The sequence below is a fragment of the Trypanosoma theileri genome (genome assembly GCF_002087225.1).
Source record: "Trypanosoma theileri isolate Edinburgh chromosome Unknown TM35_Tth_23_V1, whole genome shotgun sequence".
NCBI lineage: Eukaryota > Euglenozoa > Kinetoplastea > Trypanosomatida > Trypanosomatidae > Trypanosoma > Trypanosoma theileri.
Window position 1 is genome coordinate 45028 of NW_021639865.1, and position 20045 is coordinate 65072.

The 20045-nt window shown below is 39.3% G+C and overlaps 9 protein-coding genes across 9 annotated transcripts; all 9 read left to right on the forward strand.

Annotated features, from left to right (window-relative positions):
* Positions 1-77: 77 nt before the first annotated feature.
* Positions 78-407, forward strand: TM35_000231220 (uncharacterized protein; the record flags this gene model as incomplete). The annotated part of the gene is made up of 1 exon (XM_029027362.1): positions 78-407. One exon carries the CDS (start codon positions 78-80, stop codon positions 405-407), a length of 330 nt encoding a protein of 109 aa, XP_028881217.1.
* A 309-nt stretch (positions 408-716) lies between these two features.
* On the forward strand, positions 717-3674 carry TM35_000231230 (uncharacterized protein; the record flags this gene model as incomplete). The annotated part of the gene is made up of 1 exon (XM_029027363.1): positions 717-3674. One exon carries the CDS (start codon positions 717-719, stop codon positions 3672-3674), a length of 2958 nt encoding a protein of 985 aa, XP_028881218.1.
* A 398-nt stretch (positions 3675-4072) lies between these two features.
* TM35_000231240 (dual specificity protein phosphatase) lies at positions 4073-5047 on the forward strand (the record flags this gene model as incomplete). Its single annotated transcript, XM_029027364.1, has 1 exon — positions 4073-5047. The coding sequence occupies one exon, from the start codon at positions 4073-4075 to the stop codon at positions 5045-5047; it is 975 nt and encodes a 324-aa protein (XP_028881219.1).
* A 573-nt stretch (positions 5048-5620) lies between these two features.
* Positions 5621-6355, forward strand: TM35_000231250 (Thioredoxin domain-containing protein; the record flags this gene model as incomplete). The annotated part of the gene is made up of 1 exon (XM_029027365.1): positions 5621-6355. One exon carries the CDS (start codon positions 5621-5623, stop codon positions 6353-6355), a length of 735 nt encoding a protein of 244 aa, XP_028881220.1.
* A 1214-nt stretch (positions 6356-7569) lies between these two features.
* Positions 7570-8091, forward strand: TM35_000231260 (vitamin-K-epoxide reductase (warfarin-sensitive); the record flags this gene model as incomplete). The annotated part of the gene is made up of 1 exon (XM_029027366.1): positions 7570-8091. The coding sequence occupies one exon, from the start codon at positions 7570-7572 to the stop codon at positions 8089-8091; it is 522 nt and encodes a 173-aa protein (XP_028881221.1).
* A 775-nt stretch (positions 8092-8866) lies between these two features.
* TM35_000231270 (nuclear lim interactor-interacting factor) lies at positions 8867-9889 on the forward strand (the record flags this gene model as incomplete). The annotated part of the gene is made up of 1 exon (XM_029027367.1): positions 8867-9889. One exon carries the CDS (start codon positions 8867-8869, stop codon positions 9887-9889), a length of 1023 nt encoding a protein of 340 aa, XP_028881222.1.
* A 471-nt stretch (positions 9890-10360) lies between these two features.
* TM35_000231280 (WD repeat domain 65) lies at positions 10361-14404 on the forward strand (the record flags this gene model as incomplete). Its single annotated transcript, XM_029027368.1, has 1 exon — positions 10361-14404. The coding sequence occupies one exon, from the start codon at positions 10361-10363 to the stop codon at positions 14402-14404; it is 4044 nt and encodes a 1347-aa protein (XP_028881223.1).
* Positions 14405-15427: 1023 nt separating this feature from the next.
* On the forward strand, positions 15428-16480 carry TM35_000231290 (uncharacterized protein; the record flags this gene model as incomplete). The annotated part of the gene is made up of 1 exon (XM_029027369.1): positions 15428-16480. One exon carries the CDS (start codon positions 15428-15430, stop codon positions 16478-16480), a length of 1053 nt encoding a protein of 350 aa, XP_028881224.1.
* Positions 16481-17564: 1084 nt separating this feature from the next.
* Positions 17565-19595, forward strand: TM35_000231300 (uncharacterized protein; the record flags this gene model as incomplete). Its single annotated transcript, XM_029027370.1, has 1 exon — positions 17565-19595. The coding sequence occupies one exon, from the start codon at positions 17565-17567 to the stop codon at positions 19593-19595; it is 2031 nt and encodes a 676-aa protein (XP_028881225.1).
* Between the last annotated feature and the right edge of the window lie 450 nt (positions 19596-20045).

A 20045-nucleotide genomic window follows, 5' to 3' on the forward strand; every position in this document is an offset into this window, starting at 1 on the left:
TCTCTCTCTCTCCCTGTGTGTGTGTTGGATGGGGATGGGAGACTCTGAAGGATGATAAACGTGCGAGGGCAGAATGAATGTATCTGGCACTGAACCTGTTTGCTGGAGCATTATTTGTGTTCTACTTTGGCTTTGAAGTTCTTTGGGGAGCTCATTCATTGGATAGAAGGAGAAATACCTCGCGAGACCGCACGTTGGGCCTTAGTACGTGTTGGTATTGTCTGCGCTTACCGATATGGAGTGTTGGAGGGTGTTTAACAGGAAGAGTTGAGTGCTGCTTGCTGGTCGAGATAGGGAAGAGAGGGGTGGTGGTGGTGGTTGCTGCAGCGCGGATACAGTGGAAACGAGGACACTCCTGTACGTCAAAATGGGTGGCAACCCTGAAGCCTTTCTCTGTTGTGAGTTAGGATTGAGAAACCGAGTTCTTGTTTTTTTTTTTGTTGTTGTTATTTCTTTATTGCTATTATTGTTATTTTTGAATTGTTTACTCCGTGGATTCGTCATCATGTGACTTTTTGTTTCTCTCTCTCTATCTCTATCTTATACATATATATTCTTTCACACTCACTTTCTCCCATTATGATGTTGTGTGCATACAAGCTATTTATTTCTTATAGTGTTGTCTTTTATTATCTGTTTTAAGGTGGTATATGCGATAAAACATTCATTTTTTCTGTAGTGCGTCTTTCTTTCTTAGTGAGTGACTTGAGAGGGAGATGCCAAACCATTCATCATCACGTGATTGCCTTCGTTTCTCTTTAACCCCAATACAACTTGTCGTCCGTCCTCCGAAAGCGTTGCGTAAGAGTGGGGAGAAGTATGAAGCTAGTGCTGAGCTCCTTGTGAAGTGGTTGGTTGGTACATCATCTAAAGGTCGTGCATGCTTCTCTATTCAATTACCCCTGCATCTCATCATGAATGGTTCGACAGAAAGTACTCAGATAGTACTTTCGTTAACGGGTATGGATAATATTGTGTTTGAGGCGAAAATGCGTCGAAAGTTGAAAAGTAGTAGTAGTAGTAGTAGTAAATATGAATCAGGTGCGGTACTTTACCAAAAAAAGATGCTACGTTTAGAGATAACACTTCTTATACGGAAGAAGAAAAAGTCTAGTATTCAGAATACTATGAATGAAGTTTCTTTTGAAAAAAAAGAAGACCCAAACACTCGTGTCTCCTCCTTTCCATTGGCGAAATGTTTAATAGATTTAAGGGATTTAATTCCTGGTGGAGATGTGCCACATTGTGTGCGTCTTCAAATGGAAAATAGGCAGGATTATATGGATGTTGATTGCATTGTGCAGTCATCACAAAACCTATCCAATCCAGAGACACGTGTTAATTTTATTCATGCAGGCAGTAGTACTAGTAGTACTAGTAGTACCTGTTCCACAGTCTGTTCAGGGGTTTCTGAAAGTGTTGCTACAGCCAACTCTTCTGATGGTGGCCATATGAGAAGAGAAAAAGAAATTACAAAAACGCATAATTCAAGTGTAGTGAGTACAGAAGCTGGATCACTCTATCATGATAGTAGTGATCATCCCTTGATGTTGTCATCAAGTGATGTGCAGATATCATTAACACAAGAGGAGATCTTGAGAAAGGAAAGGGTGGGTAGTATTCACAACAAAGGGCAACAACAACAACAACAACAAGAGGAGTTAGCAGAGGCAGAGTCTTCAGGGATAGTTACTATGGCCCCAATGCCTAATGCAGATTTATCAACTATTTACGAATATTGTGAAACTTCCCTTCGTCGTGTGGCACTCTTATATGAACATGGTGAAGGGACCACTACTACTACTACAGCATCAAAACCACCCTTTTCACCACTACAACAAATTCTTAGGGAAGGTGTATCATGTGAACAGCAGTTTATGGAAAATGATGCGATGAAATTGTTTAATAAATTATTTCCTCATCACTCTAGTCCATTTGCATTTATGCCAGCCCTACATTCTAGACGACGTGATAGTGATTATCCCACCACACATACATGGTTAGAAGTACCAACTACCTTTCCACATGTTGCTTACTACACAACACCATACAAAATGCGTTATCGTAAAGATCAGAGTCTTGATGCATATGAATACGCTGTTGTTGTGGCTGCTGGTAATCGTGTTTTAGTTCATGTAATGAGTGTAGCCCCTTCAGCTCCTCTTGTAGGGAGTGAACTTCGCGTAGAGTTACTTGTGGAGATTATACAAGGTGGACTCGTACGGGCGGTGGTGTTTATCTCTATACCGAGGAAGTTACGATTATTAATGCGCTCACAGATCACAACACAGATGATGAAGTTTGAGAGATTACTGCGGGAAACACTATCTGAACTTGCCCATCGCACTTCACATGAAGTTGCAAAGAGTAAAGTACCAAAAGAAACATCATCACTGTTAGTATTAAATCTTTCTTCTTCTGTAGATCCAAATATGTGGCGTAGACTTCGGAGTGTGGAGATTTTTCCACATGAGGCTCATGTAGAAGTTATTCTCTCACGACTGCAGCAAATAGATCTCCCACCTCCTCGTGAATGTGAACCACTAGTGTGTACACTTGAGGAACTTGTCTGTCTACATCGTGATTCTGCTACCATAGTGCGTTTAGTCATTCTAATGCTGATGCGTATTGTTAAAGAACGAATAAATATGGAAGAACTCGTAAAGGCATCACCAACACTTGCTACTACACTTCAACAGGTGTGTGCTGTACAACCTCTAAAGAGTCTATTTACAGCCGAATCCACTATACCACACTTCAGTAGTCATCAAATGAATAATACGGATGAGCATAAAATAAATATTTCAAGAGAAATAGATATAGAAGAGTTTTTAAAGAATCTTTCTATGAGTACAGCTTTTCAGCAAGAAAGAAAACGACGTGAACTTTCTGCTGTACGAAATGTATGGGAAATACTCTCTACAAATGTGGGGGATCGTGTGATTGCGGCGGAGGTTCTGCAACGCCTGCGTTGTGAACGAATTCTTCTCTCTTCAGAGCGGCAATGTCATTTACTAAACGCCGCTTTGGTTTTGCATATGGACTACGCCCCAATTGCAATTTCTATTCTTATCATCATGGTACATAACTACCGTTATAATCATTCACCTTTTTTCCATGAATTGAAACCTTTAACTGCAGACTTTATATTTGCTCTTAAACGGGCTATGAAAATATATCATGAAGACTTTGTATTTGAAACTTCCAACTCTTTACTTGCTGTTCGTGATGCCTTTACCGAAGCATTGGATGAACGTTATTCAAATCTAACCTTTTTTCAGAAACACTTCGTACCAGTCTTGTCAGAGGACTCTCTTTTTACTTGCAAGGTCCGCTGCATCCATTCAAGTATCTCTCTTGGTGATACTACTACTACTACTGGGGTTACTGCTGCTCTTATTGGTGAAACAATGCTAACAGTTACACCATCTTTCTTATGTATTGGATCTAATGCCTTTCCGCTTGTACATATACAACAGTTACGATTACACAAACACTGGTGGTGTTTACCAGCACTTACTCTATACATTAAGGCTTCAAGTGACTTAGCAGCAATATCAGTGAGAGGGTTAAGAGAGGAAATTCAGCATGAGATTTCGATTGTTGTTTGGCAAAGGAAGGAGCTTGTTTCCTTATTGCTTGAGAGAAACAGTGAAATTTTAGTGGATCACTAACTCACTCTTTTTTTTTTATATCAGTGTATTATTATCAGTGTGTTATTATCAGTGTATTATTATTATTATTATTATTATTATTATTATTATTATTATTATTATTATTATTATTATTATTTATTCCCCTTGAACGTTTTATTGGGTTTCATGTATAGTTGATGTGGTACATGGAACGAGTGCGAAATACAAAACCCATATTCAATCAAACCAAGTGAAGTGTATATTGTATGAAATCAAGCGGAGAAGCAACTCTGCATTATCCAAGGCGTTTTTTTTTCTTTTGGCTATTCAACGGTCAATAATAGTAATGATTTCAATAGCGATATAAATAGTGTTTCATATATTTCTTTTTTTTTTTTTTTTCCTTTGTTAGTTTGATAGCCCTTTACGAGAGCTCTATGGCTACTCTGGAGAGAAAAACATCAGCAGTTAAGGACACCCAATCTATGTCCTCAAGCCGAGCACAAATGTCGTCTGAGCTTCAGCGTGTGTTTGCCGTCCTTCGATTCATCTCAGAACAACAACAACAACAACAACAACAACAACAATCATTGGGTAAAGAAAACAATGAAGCCTACTCCACAGATTCTTCAATGCCAAGTATAGGAAGAGAATCCAACAACAACAGCAACAGCAGCAGCAGGATAAAATGTAATAGCAGTAGTGATGAGAAGCAAGATGGTATCTCACTTCCCTCCAAGCCGCTCGCTATTCCAGAGGAAGTTGCAATGCCCCTTGAGAAGTTTCGAATGGCAGTAACAAATCTCCCAATACAGAAAGAAGCGGTGTGTGCAACCCGGGAAGCTCTTCACACCGCACTGTTGCAGGTCTACTCTCATAAGGCAAGTGAAGTAGATGAACTCTGCAGTAAAGACTCATTTGTAGGGGGTCCTAAACCAGAGAATATGCCAACATTCATGTTAACAGGAGTATATACAATGCAGGGAATGCAAGAGATTGTGCCAGGTCTCTTTGTGGGTTCTTATCATCCAGCCACCGATAAGGCGTTACTCACCCGACATCACATTACACATATTTTATGTTGTATCGGTACACAACCTCGTTTTCCAGGAGAATTTGTGTACATGACAATTGCAGCGGAGGATAATACGGCATATAAAATATCAAAGTTTTTTCCAAAAACATCTGCTTTTATTGAAAAAGCCCTTATAGATCAACACTCTGCGGTGTTAGTGCACTGTGGGGCTGGTATCTCTCGTGCTCCTACTATAGCGGCAGCATATCTCATGAAGAAATTACGCCTATCAGCAGGCGCAGCAATTGCACTTATTCAACAGAAACGTCAAGTGGCTTCACCTAATATTGGGTTTCGACAGCAGTTGCGGGAGTATCAGACGGAACTTGGTATATGAAGAGAAACCCCTGTTTCTCTCATTGAGAAAGTGTGTGTGTGTGTGAATAGAAATCGAGATGCGTTTTTTTTTTTTTTCTATTTTATGTGTGTGTGTGTGTTTGTCTGTGTTCAAAGTAGTTTTTTGTTTTCTTTGTGGATTTATCCACATAATGACAGGACAGAAGAATTAAAAAAAAAAAAAGAGAATAAGAAAAAGTTGAAGAAAAAAAAAATAACGTTACAAAGTGCGGTTTAGATTTCGTTTTCAGTCTGTTATTTCATTCCTATTCTACATTGATAACCCTCCCCATTAAGACCCTTGTTCTATTTTTATTTATTATCCTTATTATATATGTTTATATATGTAATATAATATAATCTATTGCCTTTTCTCTTCTTTGTTTCTCTCTCTCTCCCCCCCATTTGTGTCTATCTGAGTGAATATATATATATACATATATATATATATATATATAAGATCTTCTACAAAAGACAGAAGAAACACACAGAGGGGGCTGCAGAAGAAGCAGAGAGAAAAAACAACAACAGAAAGAAGAAACAAACAAAAAATAGATTTTCTTTCTTTGCTAGAATGCTTGGCTCTGGAAAAAGCAGTGGTATGGTGAATGAGGCCACCAACCTCAAAGCCAATCAAAACCTCACCTCGGCAATTGAAGAAATGTCCACACGGGAATATATGAAGAATCGCGATATGGACGATGTCGTCCCCACACACCGTCGACACGTAGACGATATGCCGAAGCGCAACAACGGCGTGCCTGTGTACAACCCCGCCGCAGAGAAAATACAAGATCGACTGGAGCGCGGCGTTGTGCACGAGGAGGATATCGCCGCCGCCGCCGACGACGATGATGAACTGTTGGAACTCCGCCGGAAGCGCATGGCCCAAATGCAGAAATTACACGCGAAGGAGGCGGAGTGGCGGCAGAAACAACACGGGCAATATCGCGAGATCTCACAAGATGAGTTCTTCAACACTGTTGTGCGGGAGAAGGGCGGGAGTGAGGATGTGTGTGTGCACTTCTACCACAAGGACTTTGAGACCTGCCGGGTGATGGACAGCCGCCTCCAACAACTCGCCCTGTCGATGATGGCCGTGAAGTTTGTGAAGATCGATGCGGAGAAGTCGCCTTTTCTTGTGGAGCGGCTGCGCATTCAAACACTGCCGTGCTGTGTACTCTTTCACAATGATGTTGCGGTGGATCGCATTTATGGATTTGACGGCTGCATGACCGAGGACGGTTCACTCGACACTGGACTGCTGCGAGAGCGCATCACACACGCCATGCACATGGGAGAGGAATGAAAACAAACAGGATGAGAATGAGTGGAAGGAGAGAATCTATCTATCTATCTATCTATATATATATATATATAGGTATGAGAGAAGAAGATGGAAAAAAGGAAGAGGAAAGAATGAAGAAAAGAAGAAGAAGAAGAAAACGGAATAATGATAAAGGAGAGGAGTGCGGGAAAAAGAAGAAAAAGGAAGGACGAATGTGAAAAACTTCACACAAATATACACAAAAGGAAAGAAAGAAAAATAAATAAATACGATAGATATAAGGAATGAAAGACGATACATTGACGCTCCTTCAAACAATCGCATCTCTTTTGTTTTTCATGGTATTTCTTCGTTTTTTTTCTTTTCTCTGCGTTCTTTAGTTGGGGATTGCTTGCGTAGAGGTGTACATGGAATTGATGTACTTGCTTGAACCGCAACAATAAACAACTAGACGCGATCCTTATACTTTGTACATAAAGAGAGGATGGAAGTGAGGAAGGGAGCGGATATATATATTTCTCCCTGTATAGAGGCGGATCACAACTCTTATTATTATCATAATAATTATTATTATCATCTCTCTTTTCTTCTTGAAGGTCGGGGTTTCTTTTCCCCATCCTTGTATTTTTCTTCTATTTTTTTTCTCTTGACTTTTCTCTCTTTCTTCACATACATATAATACTGCATATGGAGAGAGCAAGAGAGAGAGACATCTATAGTCTCTGTTGCATTTGTGTATTTTGTGTCTCTGTGCATATAAATATTCTATGTTTTTTTTTTTTATTTTCCTTTTCTCACTCTCTCTATGTGCGTTTGTGTGTGTGTGTGTAAGTAGTGAAGCGGGAGTGTATGATTCCGTGATTTAACTATACAAAATGAATATTATTATTTTGTTCATTGTATTTTTTTTTTCTTTTCTTTTAAAAAAAACAAAACAAACAAACCACCCCCCCCAAAAAGAAGAAATGTATCTCTGTTATTTTGATTCTTCATTTTTCCATCTTTTTTCTCTTCTTCATTACAGCAGACTGAAATAATACAATACATCAACAAAAAGAAAAGAAAAGAAAACATAACCAAAACGAAATAAAGAGAGAGAGAGAGAGAGAGAGAGAGAGAGAGAGAGAGAAATAAAACGAAAGGGAAATAGTATAAAAAGGAAAAAAGAAAGAGAATACATCCACCCATACATACTTATATATATATATATATATTACCCTCTCAGTCTATTAGTGATGAATTTCCTGCGGTTATTACCCATTGTGGTGATGTTTGGATTTCTTCTTTCCAGTTACGCCTATTACGTGGAGCAACGCTTCGCCAAAGCCCAACAACTCGGCATTCCATACCGTGCTTACTGCGATGTTGGCGTTTTCTCCTGCACGCGTGTGTTTGCCTCCGAGTACGGTGCCATTACACAACTCTTTGGTTTGCCAAGTGTGTCTAATGCTGCGGTGGGAATGTTGTTTTATCTTGCCGAGCTCGCCGTCTGTCGATATCCACGGCTGCTTTTTCTAATGAGTGCTGTGAGTTGTGTGGTCTCTGTTGGACTTTTTCTTATCTTGACGGTTATTCTGCATGATTTGTGTTTGGTGTGCTGTTCAATCTATATAGTGAACTTCCTTACGGGCATTGGATCGTGGCGGTGGTTAAAGCAGCTGCGATCAGAGGCATCTAAACAGCAGAGAAAAGAAAAAAAAGAAGAAAAAGTAACGAAACAAACAATAGAAAGAAAGAAAAAGGAGAAGGAGATATAATGAGAGAGAGGAGGATGGCTTCTTTTTTAGAGTATATATGTGTGTGTGTCTTTGTTGGGGTCTTTCAGATACATGTGTCTTTTTATTATTATTATTATTATTATTATTATTATTATTATTATTATTATTATTATTTATTTAAACATATATTACCAATCATCTCCCTTTCTTCATTTTTTTTTTCTTTTTTTTTCTCTCTGTGTGTATTGTACGTTCTTTTTTTATTATCTGATGAGTTTGGGATGGGTGTGATATTGCATAGGTCTCAGGAAAGAAAAAAGTAAAAAAAAAAAAGAAAAATGTACTCTTCTGGTTGCTGTTTTCTTTTTTCTTCTTTTTTACTGTTTTACGTTTATCTTTTTCTCTTTCTTTTTCTTTTTCTTATTTGATGTATTCCCAAACAGCACAAGAGGAAAGAGAAGAAAGAGAGAAATACTCATATTTCTTGCGTTTGCCTCTCTCTCTCTCTCTCTATCTATATCCTTCTATCTCTGTGGGAACACAATAAAGACCACAAGGAAAGATATTCCCATTGAGGATAATTACACTGTATAATTAGTTTACATATTTACTCAGAGGAAAACGAAAAAAAAAAAAAAACAAAAACAAAAAACAAACAAACAACAAGGGATACATACATACATACATTGAACATAGACACATAATAATATATACGTATCTCACCACAGAGAGAGAGAGAGAATCTGTATATATATTTATTTATTTATTTTATTTTATTTTATTTTATTTATTTTTTTTTTCTATTTTCTATTAAATGTATCGTCAGTGCTGGTGGCGGTTGGGTCGCAGTGTTCCAACCTCCTCATTGAATAAGTATGGAAACGTTGCTCAATCATCTGCAATGCCAATTCCACCAAAAAAAACTTCTACTGTCAGCAATATCTTCTCACGGGCTCAGTCCAGTATTCACATGTATGCTAATAAAGAGAATGCATGGAATGGATACACAGATGATCGTTTTTATGGAGCTAAACGATTAAAGGAGTACTGGAAACGCATGTTAAAAGACCGGGGAGTACAATACTATTTATTTGGTACTATTATCATTGCAGCCGCAGGAGGATCAAAGTTATGGCAATTACAGGAAGATCAAAAACGTCATTTAGGTCTTATTGGACCTAAAAAGAAATCTTATCGTAGTCGACTCACTATAGTGTTGGATGTGGATGAAACGATCGTCTCATATGGAGATAAGGCATTTCGTATGAAAGCTGGTATGATACCACGACCATACTTGGCAGAGTTATTAGATTATCTTTCATCTATAGATGCAGAGGTGATATTGTGGTCAGCGTGTAGTGAAAGATATATGCGGCAAGTACTTGGTGTGATTGATCCAACAGGTGTACGTATTTCACAATATATTGTAGGGAATCGTGATTGGTTTACACATGATAATTACTATGAAAAGAATATCCTCTGGCTTAAACGTCCTGTAGAAGATACACTGATAGTAGAGAATCGTGCATTAAGTGTACGTAATTGTAATTGTAATGCAATTCTCGTAGATGATTTTATTAGAGGTGAATATATGGATACTGGACAGGATCATCCTCCCAATGATCAAGCACTCCGTACACTAAAGTCTATCATTCAAGACTTGGAAGAATCCGGCCGACCGGTGCCAGAGTATCTTGCGGATGCCAAGCACAGAAATAAAGATATTAAAGAGATTCCTTGCCATTTAGCGTTTAGACAACTACCAGATGAATTAGCACGTGGTGTGTTTTACTTTATTGGAGCTAAATATAAGTCAGGTTCATTATCTACATCATAATATAAGATGGAGTTCTTATTATTGTTATTGTTGTTGTTATTGTTGTTATTATTATTGGGTGTTAATGAGTGATAAAGGGAGAGGAGGTGAATGTGTTAATGCTTCTTTTTCTGGAGGAAGAACAAAAAAAAAAAAAAAAAGAAAAGGAAAACAAAATAAAACCAAAAACAATGGAAAAAGAGTTCAAAATGAAGAGAAATCTCTCTCCCACTCTATACATGAAGAACTCTGCTTGTTATTTTGGTTTTCTTTATTTATTTTTTATTTTATTTTTGTAAAATTCTTTTGTTTTCTCTCTGAAACTCCTTGGGTTTTACTACTTATTACTAACTCATTTTTCCCCACTCTTATTTTTATTGTTGTATTTTTATCCATTATTCTCTCTTTCTCTCTCCCTCTCTCTGTCTATATATATATATATATATATATATATATTAGCTACCAGGCCGGTAAAGAAGAAGAAAAAAAAAAATGTCACTTGTGGAGCCGAGAGAAGGCTCTGGCCGCAGTCTTGTGAAGCGTCATGCATTCGGAATAAAGCCAGACGTGTATGGATGTCTCAATTGGGTGGAGGAGGGAACTCTCATGTATCCAGTGGGAAAAACAGTGGCAGTCCACAATCTCGGTGCAAACACACAACGTTTCTTTGAGGCTGGTATTCGCAGTTTTGGTTTGACCGCACTTGCGGTGAGTGCCAATAAGAAATTCATCGCCGTTGCTGAAGGAGGCGCAGTACCGCAAATTCAAATCATTGATTCCGTTACCCGAAAACGGCGAAAAGTATTAACCGTGCAGGATGTAGATAGTGACCGCTTTGTTGCCATGGACTTCAGTTCGGATGGTCGTCATTTGGTTACCCAAGCCGGTGGACCACAATGGAAACTTTACTATTGGAATTGGGAACGATCTAAACCACTTGCCTTTACTTCTATAGTGGCAGATATTATGGTAGATGAAAACTTACCTCCGAATGCATCTGTTTCTGTTTCTACTTCTGAATCCCGTGGACGAGATCACACCACAAATGTTTCAGCTCCTCCTGTTTCATGTGTATCTATTTGTCCAGAGGATCCTTTGTTGATGGCGGTGTCTGGATTGGGAGTGATGCGGTTCTACCGGTATGTGGATGGTATTCTACAGAGTCAACCATTAGCTGGATATCCACTGGAGCGTACATCCAATTTTTTAACTCATACATGGATTTCAGGTGAACGTGTGGTGACATCTACTCAGGCAGGTGAATTATTACTTATTGAGGGTGGTGTCTTTAAACGTTTATTACCTGTACCTCCTCCTACAATAGCCCAAAGTGAAAATCCAACTGTTCTTTCTATTGTGAGAAGTAAAAATGGATTTGTTGCTGGAAGTGATCAAGGAACAGTTGCCATTTATGAGGTTGGAGAAGGACTAGAGGATGAAGAGTACACCATAGTGTATATTGTACCTGTTCCATTAAGTGATAATTCAACAGAAAAAGCAACTAGTCCAGAGAAATTTACAGCAAAACCTAGTAATACTTCTGCTACTACTAGTTCTGCTTTTCCTGTTTCTACGGTTTCTGCAAACTCTGGAGCAGCTGAGGGTACAGTTTCAAGTCCAGTATTAAAAAATCCTAAACCAATGTTTAGTTTAAATACTGGTGTAACACAAGCAACAGAATCTCCTTCAGCAGAAGAAACTCATACTTCATATCCACGTAGTGATATGATACGAGTAGATACACGTCGAGAAAACAGTGTGGTAAGACTTGCTCTTGATCATTTGGAAGAAACTATGGTATTAGCAACTCATGCTGGACAAATACTCGCTTTTAATTTTGCTCAAACATGGTCAAGACGAGCAATAGATGATCCACCACAATTATTTCCTATATGTCAATCATTTCATGTGGGTGGAATTATTGGAGTAGATTGTAGTGTACGAAGACCATATCTAGTTACTACTGGTGTTGATAAAAGTGTTCGTATTTGGAATACTGCTACACATCAATTAGAGATGTGTCAATATTTTCCATCTCAACCAGGTGCAGTTTCTATTCATCCTAATGGTCTTTTTGTGGTAGTTTGTTTTCCTGATAGGGTTCGCGTTATGAGTATTTTATGGAATTGCCTTCATGAACACCGTGTATTAAACCTACGTAATGTTACAGATGTACAATATTCAGTAGGTGGAAAATACTTTGCATTATCGCATGGAAATCTTATTCACTTATATAATTCTCTTACATGTGATTTGTATGGACAATTACGTGGTCATCCACAAAAGATTCACTGTTTTCAATGGAGTGCTACATCACCTTATCCTACAGATAATGGGATGACTTCTTGTTCTCTTGATGGACTTATTATTAATTGGAATATCAGTGAAATGCGAAAGGAAACGGAGCATTCAGATAAACGATATCAGTATCAAGTAATTGCATCAGATGATAAAAAAGTATGGGCTGTAGGAGAACCATCATCTGCAGTTGTAGATATACACTGTAAATCAGTATTACGAGAGATGGAACGATTTAATGTTAATGAAATAAATGGAGGTTCAACAATAGCTGAATATGAATTTCGTGATAATTCTCTTACAACTCTTGCTATTGCTCCTAAACAACGATTACTTTTTGCTGGTATGGATGATGGATCTATAAAGTTTATGACTTTTCCTTTACAAGTTGGTATACAAGAAGCTCCTGTGGTGGCACATATGAACAAAGTTACTCGTATGGCCCTTTCCTATGATGAAAGTACTGTTTATACGGTTAGCAGCGATGGAACACTTTTTATTTTTGATGTTCGTGAGGATGGTCGCACGACCCAGCGTGACAGTGGTTACTATGGTGATGAGGTTCTTGTTCTGGCGAGTGATGTTGAGAATCGTGAGATTGCCATTGAAAGCCTTACCTTTGCGACGAGCAAGCTTCGCACGGAGATTGAGGGCGAGGAGAAGCGGCGCAACCACGAGCAGAACACGCGGGTGCGGGAGCGGGCGGATGAGTTCAAGAGCGAAGTGGCCGCGCTGGAGGCGGAGTACGCCGCGCTGTGGTCGGCGAAGGCGGAGCAGGAGCGGTCGTTCGTGTCGGTGAAGCTCGAGAAGGAGGCGGAGGCGGTGCCGCTGCTGGAGGAGCTCGAGCGGGCCGGGCAGGCGGAGGTGCGGCGCCTCGAGGACGCCTGCGGGGACCTCCAAGTCGCCCTCGACGGGGGCCGCGCCCGCCACGCCCAACGCGCCGCCGCCCTCGAGGCGCAACTCGCCCGCGAGCGCCGGGAGGAGGCGGAGCGCTTCGACGACGTTGTGCGGAAGCGGCGCGAGGGACTCGAGCGGCTCGAGCGGCAGGTCCGGCGGGCGAAGGAGGCGAACGTCGAGGCGCGGCGGAGACTGGAACTCGACACAGACGCCGAGCTGGAGAGTATACAGCAGCGCAATAAGCGGGAACTGGAGAATGGGAGGGAGACATATCTGCGCATGAAGGGAGAGGGCGCTATTATGCGGAAAAATGCTCTTCGAATGGAAAAGGAGGCAGAAGTGCATGCAAATGAGTTACAAGTACTGGAAAGTGCAAAGAAGGCACTCACAGGACAGTTGTCCGAACTGAATCAACGTATGACACAATTACATCAGGATATTGAAGAACGAGATGCTATTATTGGTGAGAAGGAAAAGAAGATATATGATTTGAAAAAATTAAATCAAGAACTTGAGAAACACAAATTTGTACTAGATTACCGTATTCGTCAACTTAAATCACAAATGGAACCACGACAACGGGAAATTGCACGAGAACATAAACGTATCAATGAGAAAAATATTGAACTGGAAAATTTACATCAGAATAACATTACACTTCGACAGAGTATTGAAGAACTTAAGGCAGATTTAGCACAACAACAAGTTCAAATTAAACAGACACTAAATCAAATGAAAGATTTTGAGACATACAAAAGTCGTGTAAAGACTGATGTTGGTGAATTAGCACCAGCCATGCAAGATCCTGCACGTTTACGGGAAGTGGTGGAACGTTTATATCAACGGCATGTTGTGGCTCGTGATGGACACCGTGCCGCCCAGGTGGATCCAGAGATTAAAGGAGAATTCAAATCACAATTGGAGTACTTAAGTACTTCCATGGAGGCATTGCGGCGTAAATGTAAGACTGATCAGGAACAACACCGATGTGAAGTTTCTGCCATGATGGTAGAGAATCTCTCTCTTATTCGTGAAATTCATGAGTTACGGGCAGAAATCACAGACCTGCGTAATTTATCTATTGCCGCTGCTGAAGAGACAAAACGACAAAATCGTTTAGAGCGTCTTGGGAAAAATCCCACTGCGAAGTCTCTGGCGAGTGTGGTTTCCAGTAGTTCTCCAATCGAAGTGGGAAAACGACCAGAAGCACCACGGGAATTGGAAGATAATCGCACAGAAATACGTCAACTGAGGGCCTTTATAGAGTCTTTGCAACAGGCATTAGCAGGGACATCTAGGCCAGCATCCAGTGAGAGTTGTTCTCTACCCCCGATAAAGTAATGATAGTTATTGCTAATGGACTCTCTCTCTCTCTCTCGCTTTCTTTCTGTGTTTATGTGTCTGTGTGCAGGTCTTCTTTTCTTTTTCTATTTTTAATTATTCTTTCTCTGTTTGTTATTATTGATTATGATTGCACCTTTTATTTATGTCCGTTTTGTCGTCCTTCAATTCTATGCGTCACGTTCCCCAATGTACAAGAAACAAACAAACAAACAAACAACAACAGTTCTATGATTCCCCTTGTTGGGCGAAGAGACCTGCTTCCCTCCTTCCCCATCCTTTTAGTTATTACTATTTTTATTATTATTGACTTTTAGAGGTACATGTATAAAAACAAAAAAAAAAAAAGAGAGAAAGAGAAAGAGAGAATTGGATATGTATCAAAGCACAGATAGATAGTCTACTGAAGAGAAGATGGAAAGAAAAAAGAAAGAAAGAAAAAAGACGATGGGATGAATACTGTACCTACATGTATGATGTGTGTATATATGCCCGTATGTGTATTTTTTTTCTCTCTGTGGGTAGAGTGAGTATGAAGAATGAGAGGAGAAAATGCCGCAAACTATAGAAAGAAAAAAAAGAAAGAAAAAAAAAGGAAACTGCTATTCATTGCTTATGCAATGCCATGAACTCTTCAAATGACGCATTTCTCACTTCTTAAAATGAGGATATATTTCTCACTTTACTTTTTTGGAATTTAACTAGACTTATATATAAATGTCTGTTTTTTTTCCCCTTTTACTTTGCTTGTATGGCATTGTTCTTTCTTTTATTTTTCTTTCTTCTTGTGTTTCATTACAGCTAAGGAGGTATAGAGGGTCTACAGTGAAAGGCAAAGGGAGGCGGAATAAAAGAAGAAAAAGAAAAAGAAGAAGAAAAAAGAAAACATTCCCTCCCTCTTTTTCTTCCCAAACAAAATATCAAAAGAAAAAAATAATAATAATAATAATAATAATAATAAACAATACTACCCAATAGTCAATAGTCAATAGTTATCGACGCAGAAAAAAAAAAGAAAAGGCAATGTTGCGTCTCTCACCACAGCGGTGTATAGCCTTCTCAGTCCACCGGGACACTACAAAGACACCACGAATGGTGAAAGAAGTTGGAACTTGGTTGTATCGACAAGAAACCGTAGATGCATTTCGTGTGTGGTGTAAAGCCAACTATGTACGAGGAAATGGAAATGTACGTGTAGTGTCTTCTATACATTACGCCCGTTGTCTGCGTGCGGCCCAACATCTACGACCTGGTCAGGCTATTCTTACCTGTCCATATACAGCCTGCTTTAACTTCCTCGTTGTGGCCCGGGATATGTATAATCTCAACAGCAACCACATCACACATAACTTTCCACTGGAGGTGAATTGGATGAATTACAATGAACGGTGTTCCTTTTTGCATGGGGCCTCTATATCGGAAATGGTACTTGCTGGTTGGATGTGCCGTATTGCCTCACTTGAGGAAAGTAGTTTTACTCCTTATATTAAATGGTTGTTAGAGGACACACGGGGAAGGGATGGTATTGCCAATGGTGTATCGAAAGAACGTGGGGATGAGAGTGGACTTGTGGATCATTACTTTTCAGAAATGGCTACAGACGCTTGTGAAGATCCGGAGGTGTTTCTTGAGAATTTATTTCGCAGTTTTGCCGCTTTACACCTCCGTGCAGTGCCAATAGAACCAGAAGCCATTCGTCTCTTTATTCCAGGCACAAACTTCTTTAAAGCCAGTGCGGATGATATGTTTGTACCAACACTCATTCCTTTAATAGACGCCGTCCCACAGGTGGAGGACGGTTTACACAACACTATTGTCCAATTCTTTCCATACAATGATGATAAGGAGGCACTTAAACAACAATGTCGTGAAATGTTTTTATCAGAGGAAGAAACATTAGCTGTAGAGAAGAGTCTCCCTAATAGTGGTGGTGGTTTCTTTGCATTACGGGCCTTATGTCCTATTGAGAAGGGGGATTATCTCTATTTGCGCGGTATGCCAAAATTGGGAGATGCGGAACAGGAATCAATGACCGTGAAGGTAATGGAAGCTAATCGTCTGATGAATAACGACTAGGTTCACTTAACCCCTTCTCCTTTTATCGTTATATCTATTTATTTTTTCTTTTATTGTTTTGGTTTTGTTGTTTCTTCTTTTTTTTTTATTTCTTCTTCTTGTCTGATCTACATATGATGTGCTCTATTTTTTTATTATTATTATTTTTATTTATTTTTACTTTATCTTGCTTTTTTTTTCCCCCTTCTCTTTTTCTTTCTATCTATCTACGTGTATTCCACCTGGATATCTAAGGTGTGTGTACGCTTTGCTGTTCCTCTTCAATCACATAGGGAAGAAGTGTCGTCCATACAAAGGGGAGCGCTGAACACCAATAAAACAACAACATAGAAAAGAAAACAAAAGGAATCAATACTAAAATATATAAGCAGAGAAACAAAGAGAGGAAACAGCAAAAAGACAAAAAAAAAAAACAAAAGAAAATATGTCTACTTGGGTGAAGTATCAGGCAAATATGTACCGTTATGGTCTTATCTTCTGCTGTGCCTCTGCTGCGTTAGCGATGTTTGTTGATCGACAAGGGGCTAAAGAACAGTGGGATTGGATGAATGAGAGATATGAACAACAGAGAGCCTCAAAGAAGCCCTGATGGTAACATCTTGTTATTTTCTCTTCTCTATTTCTCCTTTTCTTTTTATTTTACAAGGACAAGATCTCATTGTCCTTGTTGTTCTATTCTGTACATGAAAGTATTTCTCTGAGCTGTAGTTCGTTGTTATTTATATGAATATACTTTTCTTTTTTTTTTTCTCTCTCTCTCTCTCTCTTTTTTTTTTTTTTATTATTATTCATTTTCTCTTTTTTCCACAGGGATGTAAATATAACAAAACCATATACACACATATATATATATATCTATATATATTTACCAGTATATATACATATCTACATAGCTACACACTTTTTATTATTACGCGAATTCTAGCCACGCGCTCTCGTAAACAAACAAACAAACAACAAAAAAAAAGAATCATTACTTCTTCTTTCTTTATTTACGGCCAGTGTGAGTAAAGACCTGAAACTTTACAAAAAAAGAAAAAAAAAAGAGCCTCTCGTACTGTGTTTAATTTCTGTTGAATGCATGATGTGGTTCCACGACACCCACAGCGTTGATATCCGTGGCCAGACACCACTACCAACACGGCCAAACACAATATCATCATCATCAACACCCCCACCACTACCACCACCAACAACAACAACAACAACAATAACAAGAAAAACAATAATCACATCAACAACAACATCATCAACAACGTCAACAAAAGGAAGTGTGAATGAGAAGAATGGCCTGGTGGACTGGGGAGAGGCGTGGAGTGACAGGAGTACGTGTTCAAGTGGGGCACTGACGGAAATGACGGTTCACGGGCACATAACAGAGACACAATTGCCCCCAACACGTTTTAACGTGAGGAAAATGAAGGAAGAAAATGAAAACGAACAGTTAAAAGAAAAAGAGCGAAATAATGAGATATGGATACATCAGCCAACAACAACAACAACAACAACAAGAAGAAGAAATAGTGAAACTGTACCGTGTGTTATTCTGAAACCATTGCGGCGTGGTGTAAATAAGTGGCTATTTGCGTCTGAAGAGAATACTGCATGGCGTCGACATGCGTTTGATTTAAATGAAGAGAAGAATAAGAATGATGATACAGATATTAACAGTAAGAAGAATGAAAATAGCGTTGATAATACCCACAACAGCAAACTTTCTTCTCGTTCGACTTCTCCTGTGAAGTCTTTATCTGAAATTTTAAATAAACCGGCGTTTCTTCATCTCCATGCACACAGTGCTGGTGGAACATACATGGTTTCCCCTGCCAAGAACACCTCATCATCATCATTATCACCATTATCAGGAGGAGTAGAAGGAGGAATAATAACAACAACAACAACAAAAACTACTACTACTACTAATACTAATACTGGGAGAAGGATTAGTGCTGTATTTAAACCCCGTTGTGAGGAGATTGGACAAGCTCGTAATCCACATGGTAATTATACAAGTGAACGTATAGGCGAGTTTACACCTGGTACAGGCAGTGTACATGAGGTGCTTGCATATTTACTGGACCATGAGGGAAGTGCAGGGGTGTTGCCTACACTGGAAGTACGTGCCGTGCGATCTAGTACACATCACCGTCTCTCTTCTTCCTCTTCGTCCTCCTCCAATAATAATAATAACAATAACAGTTCCTCTGGTAATCATACAAGTAGAAGCATAGACCATTATCTTGCTGTCTGTATGAAAGAGGGAAATCATGAGAAGAGTATGGAAAAGAAATATAATACTTATCATCATCATAATAGTGATGATGATAATACTGATAATACTGATAATGATGATGATGATGATGATGAGGATGATTGTGAGAGTGATGATACCCCTATTGGAAGTCTTCAGTACTTCATGCCGGATTGCTTAGATGCGGCGGATGTCCTTCCGGGTGGTTTTCCCGTGGAGGAAGTTCACCGCATTGCCATTTTCGATATTCGCACACTAAACAGTGATCGCCATGGCGGTAATATACTAGTGAGTTCCACTCACCTCAACAACACACCGCATCTTATTCCAATTGATCACAGTTATATTTGTCCTTCCGGCTTTGCAGATCCCGACTTTGAGTGGATGTGTTGGCCGCAGACAAAAGTCTCTTTTTCCGCAGCTTCACGGGCGTATATTGCCCGGCTGGACGCTGAGCGGGATGCCGCACTTGTCTATCACGTCTTATCTGCAGATCCAACAATAACAACAACAACAACAACAACAACAACAACAAACACGAATAATAATAATAATAATAATAATAATAATAATAATAATAATAATAATAATAATAATAATAATAATAATATCAACAACACCTCGGCGGAGGCTGCGGCGGAAGTGGTACACTGCTCAACACGATTACTGCAGATCGCCGCCCTGCAGTTCGGTTTGACCGCACACAGTATTGGGCAGTTGTGTCGACGGCGGACATTCACGGCGCCATCGGTGTTGGAGGAGTTGATGGAATACGCCCGCGATGATGAGACGTGGCGGGTACACTTCCCTACATTTGAGCGATTGCTCACGGAGAGACTTCAACAAGAACAACAACAAGAATAATAATAATGGTAGTTATTGAAGAATGGGCAGTCATACTAATGGAACTGTGGTATGATGAGAAAGAGAAGAAAGAAAAAAAAAAGGGGAAAAAAAGAACGTCTCAGAGTGAGGTTTGGAAAGCAACCAGTGGAAAACGAAAGTTCACATTGTGAGAACAATGGGGAAAAAAAAACAACAACAACAACAATAACGATATTGTAGACAATGTTTTTGAAGTGAGTGAAGGAGAGAGAGAGAGAGAGAAGGGGAAATAGGGGAAAAGAGGAAGTTAAGTGAGTGAAGGAAAAGTAAAACAAAACGAACACAGAAAACGAGAAGGTAAGGAGAAACAGTAGTGTCACGAAGAAAAATAATAGAAAGAAAAGAGATGAAATGTGTTTTTTTTTTTGTTCCTCATTTCTTCTTTATGTTCTTCTCCTGCGAAAAGAATGAAAAAAAAAAAAAAAAAAA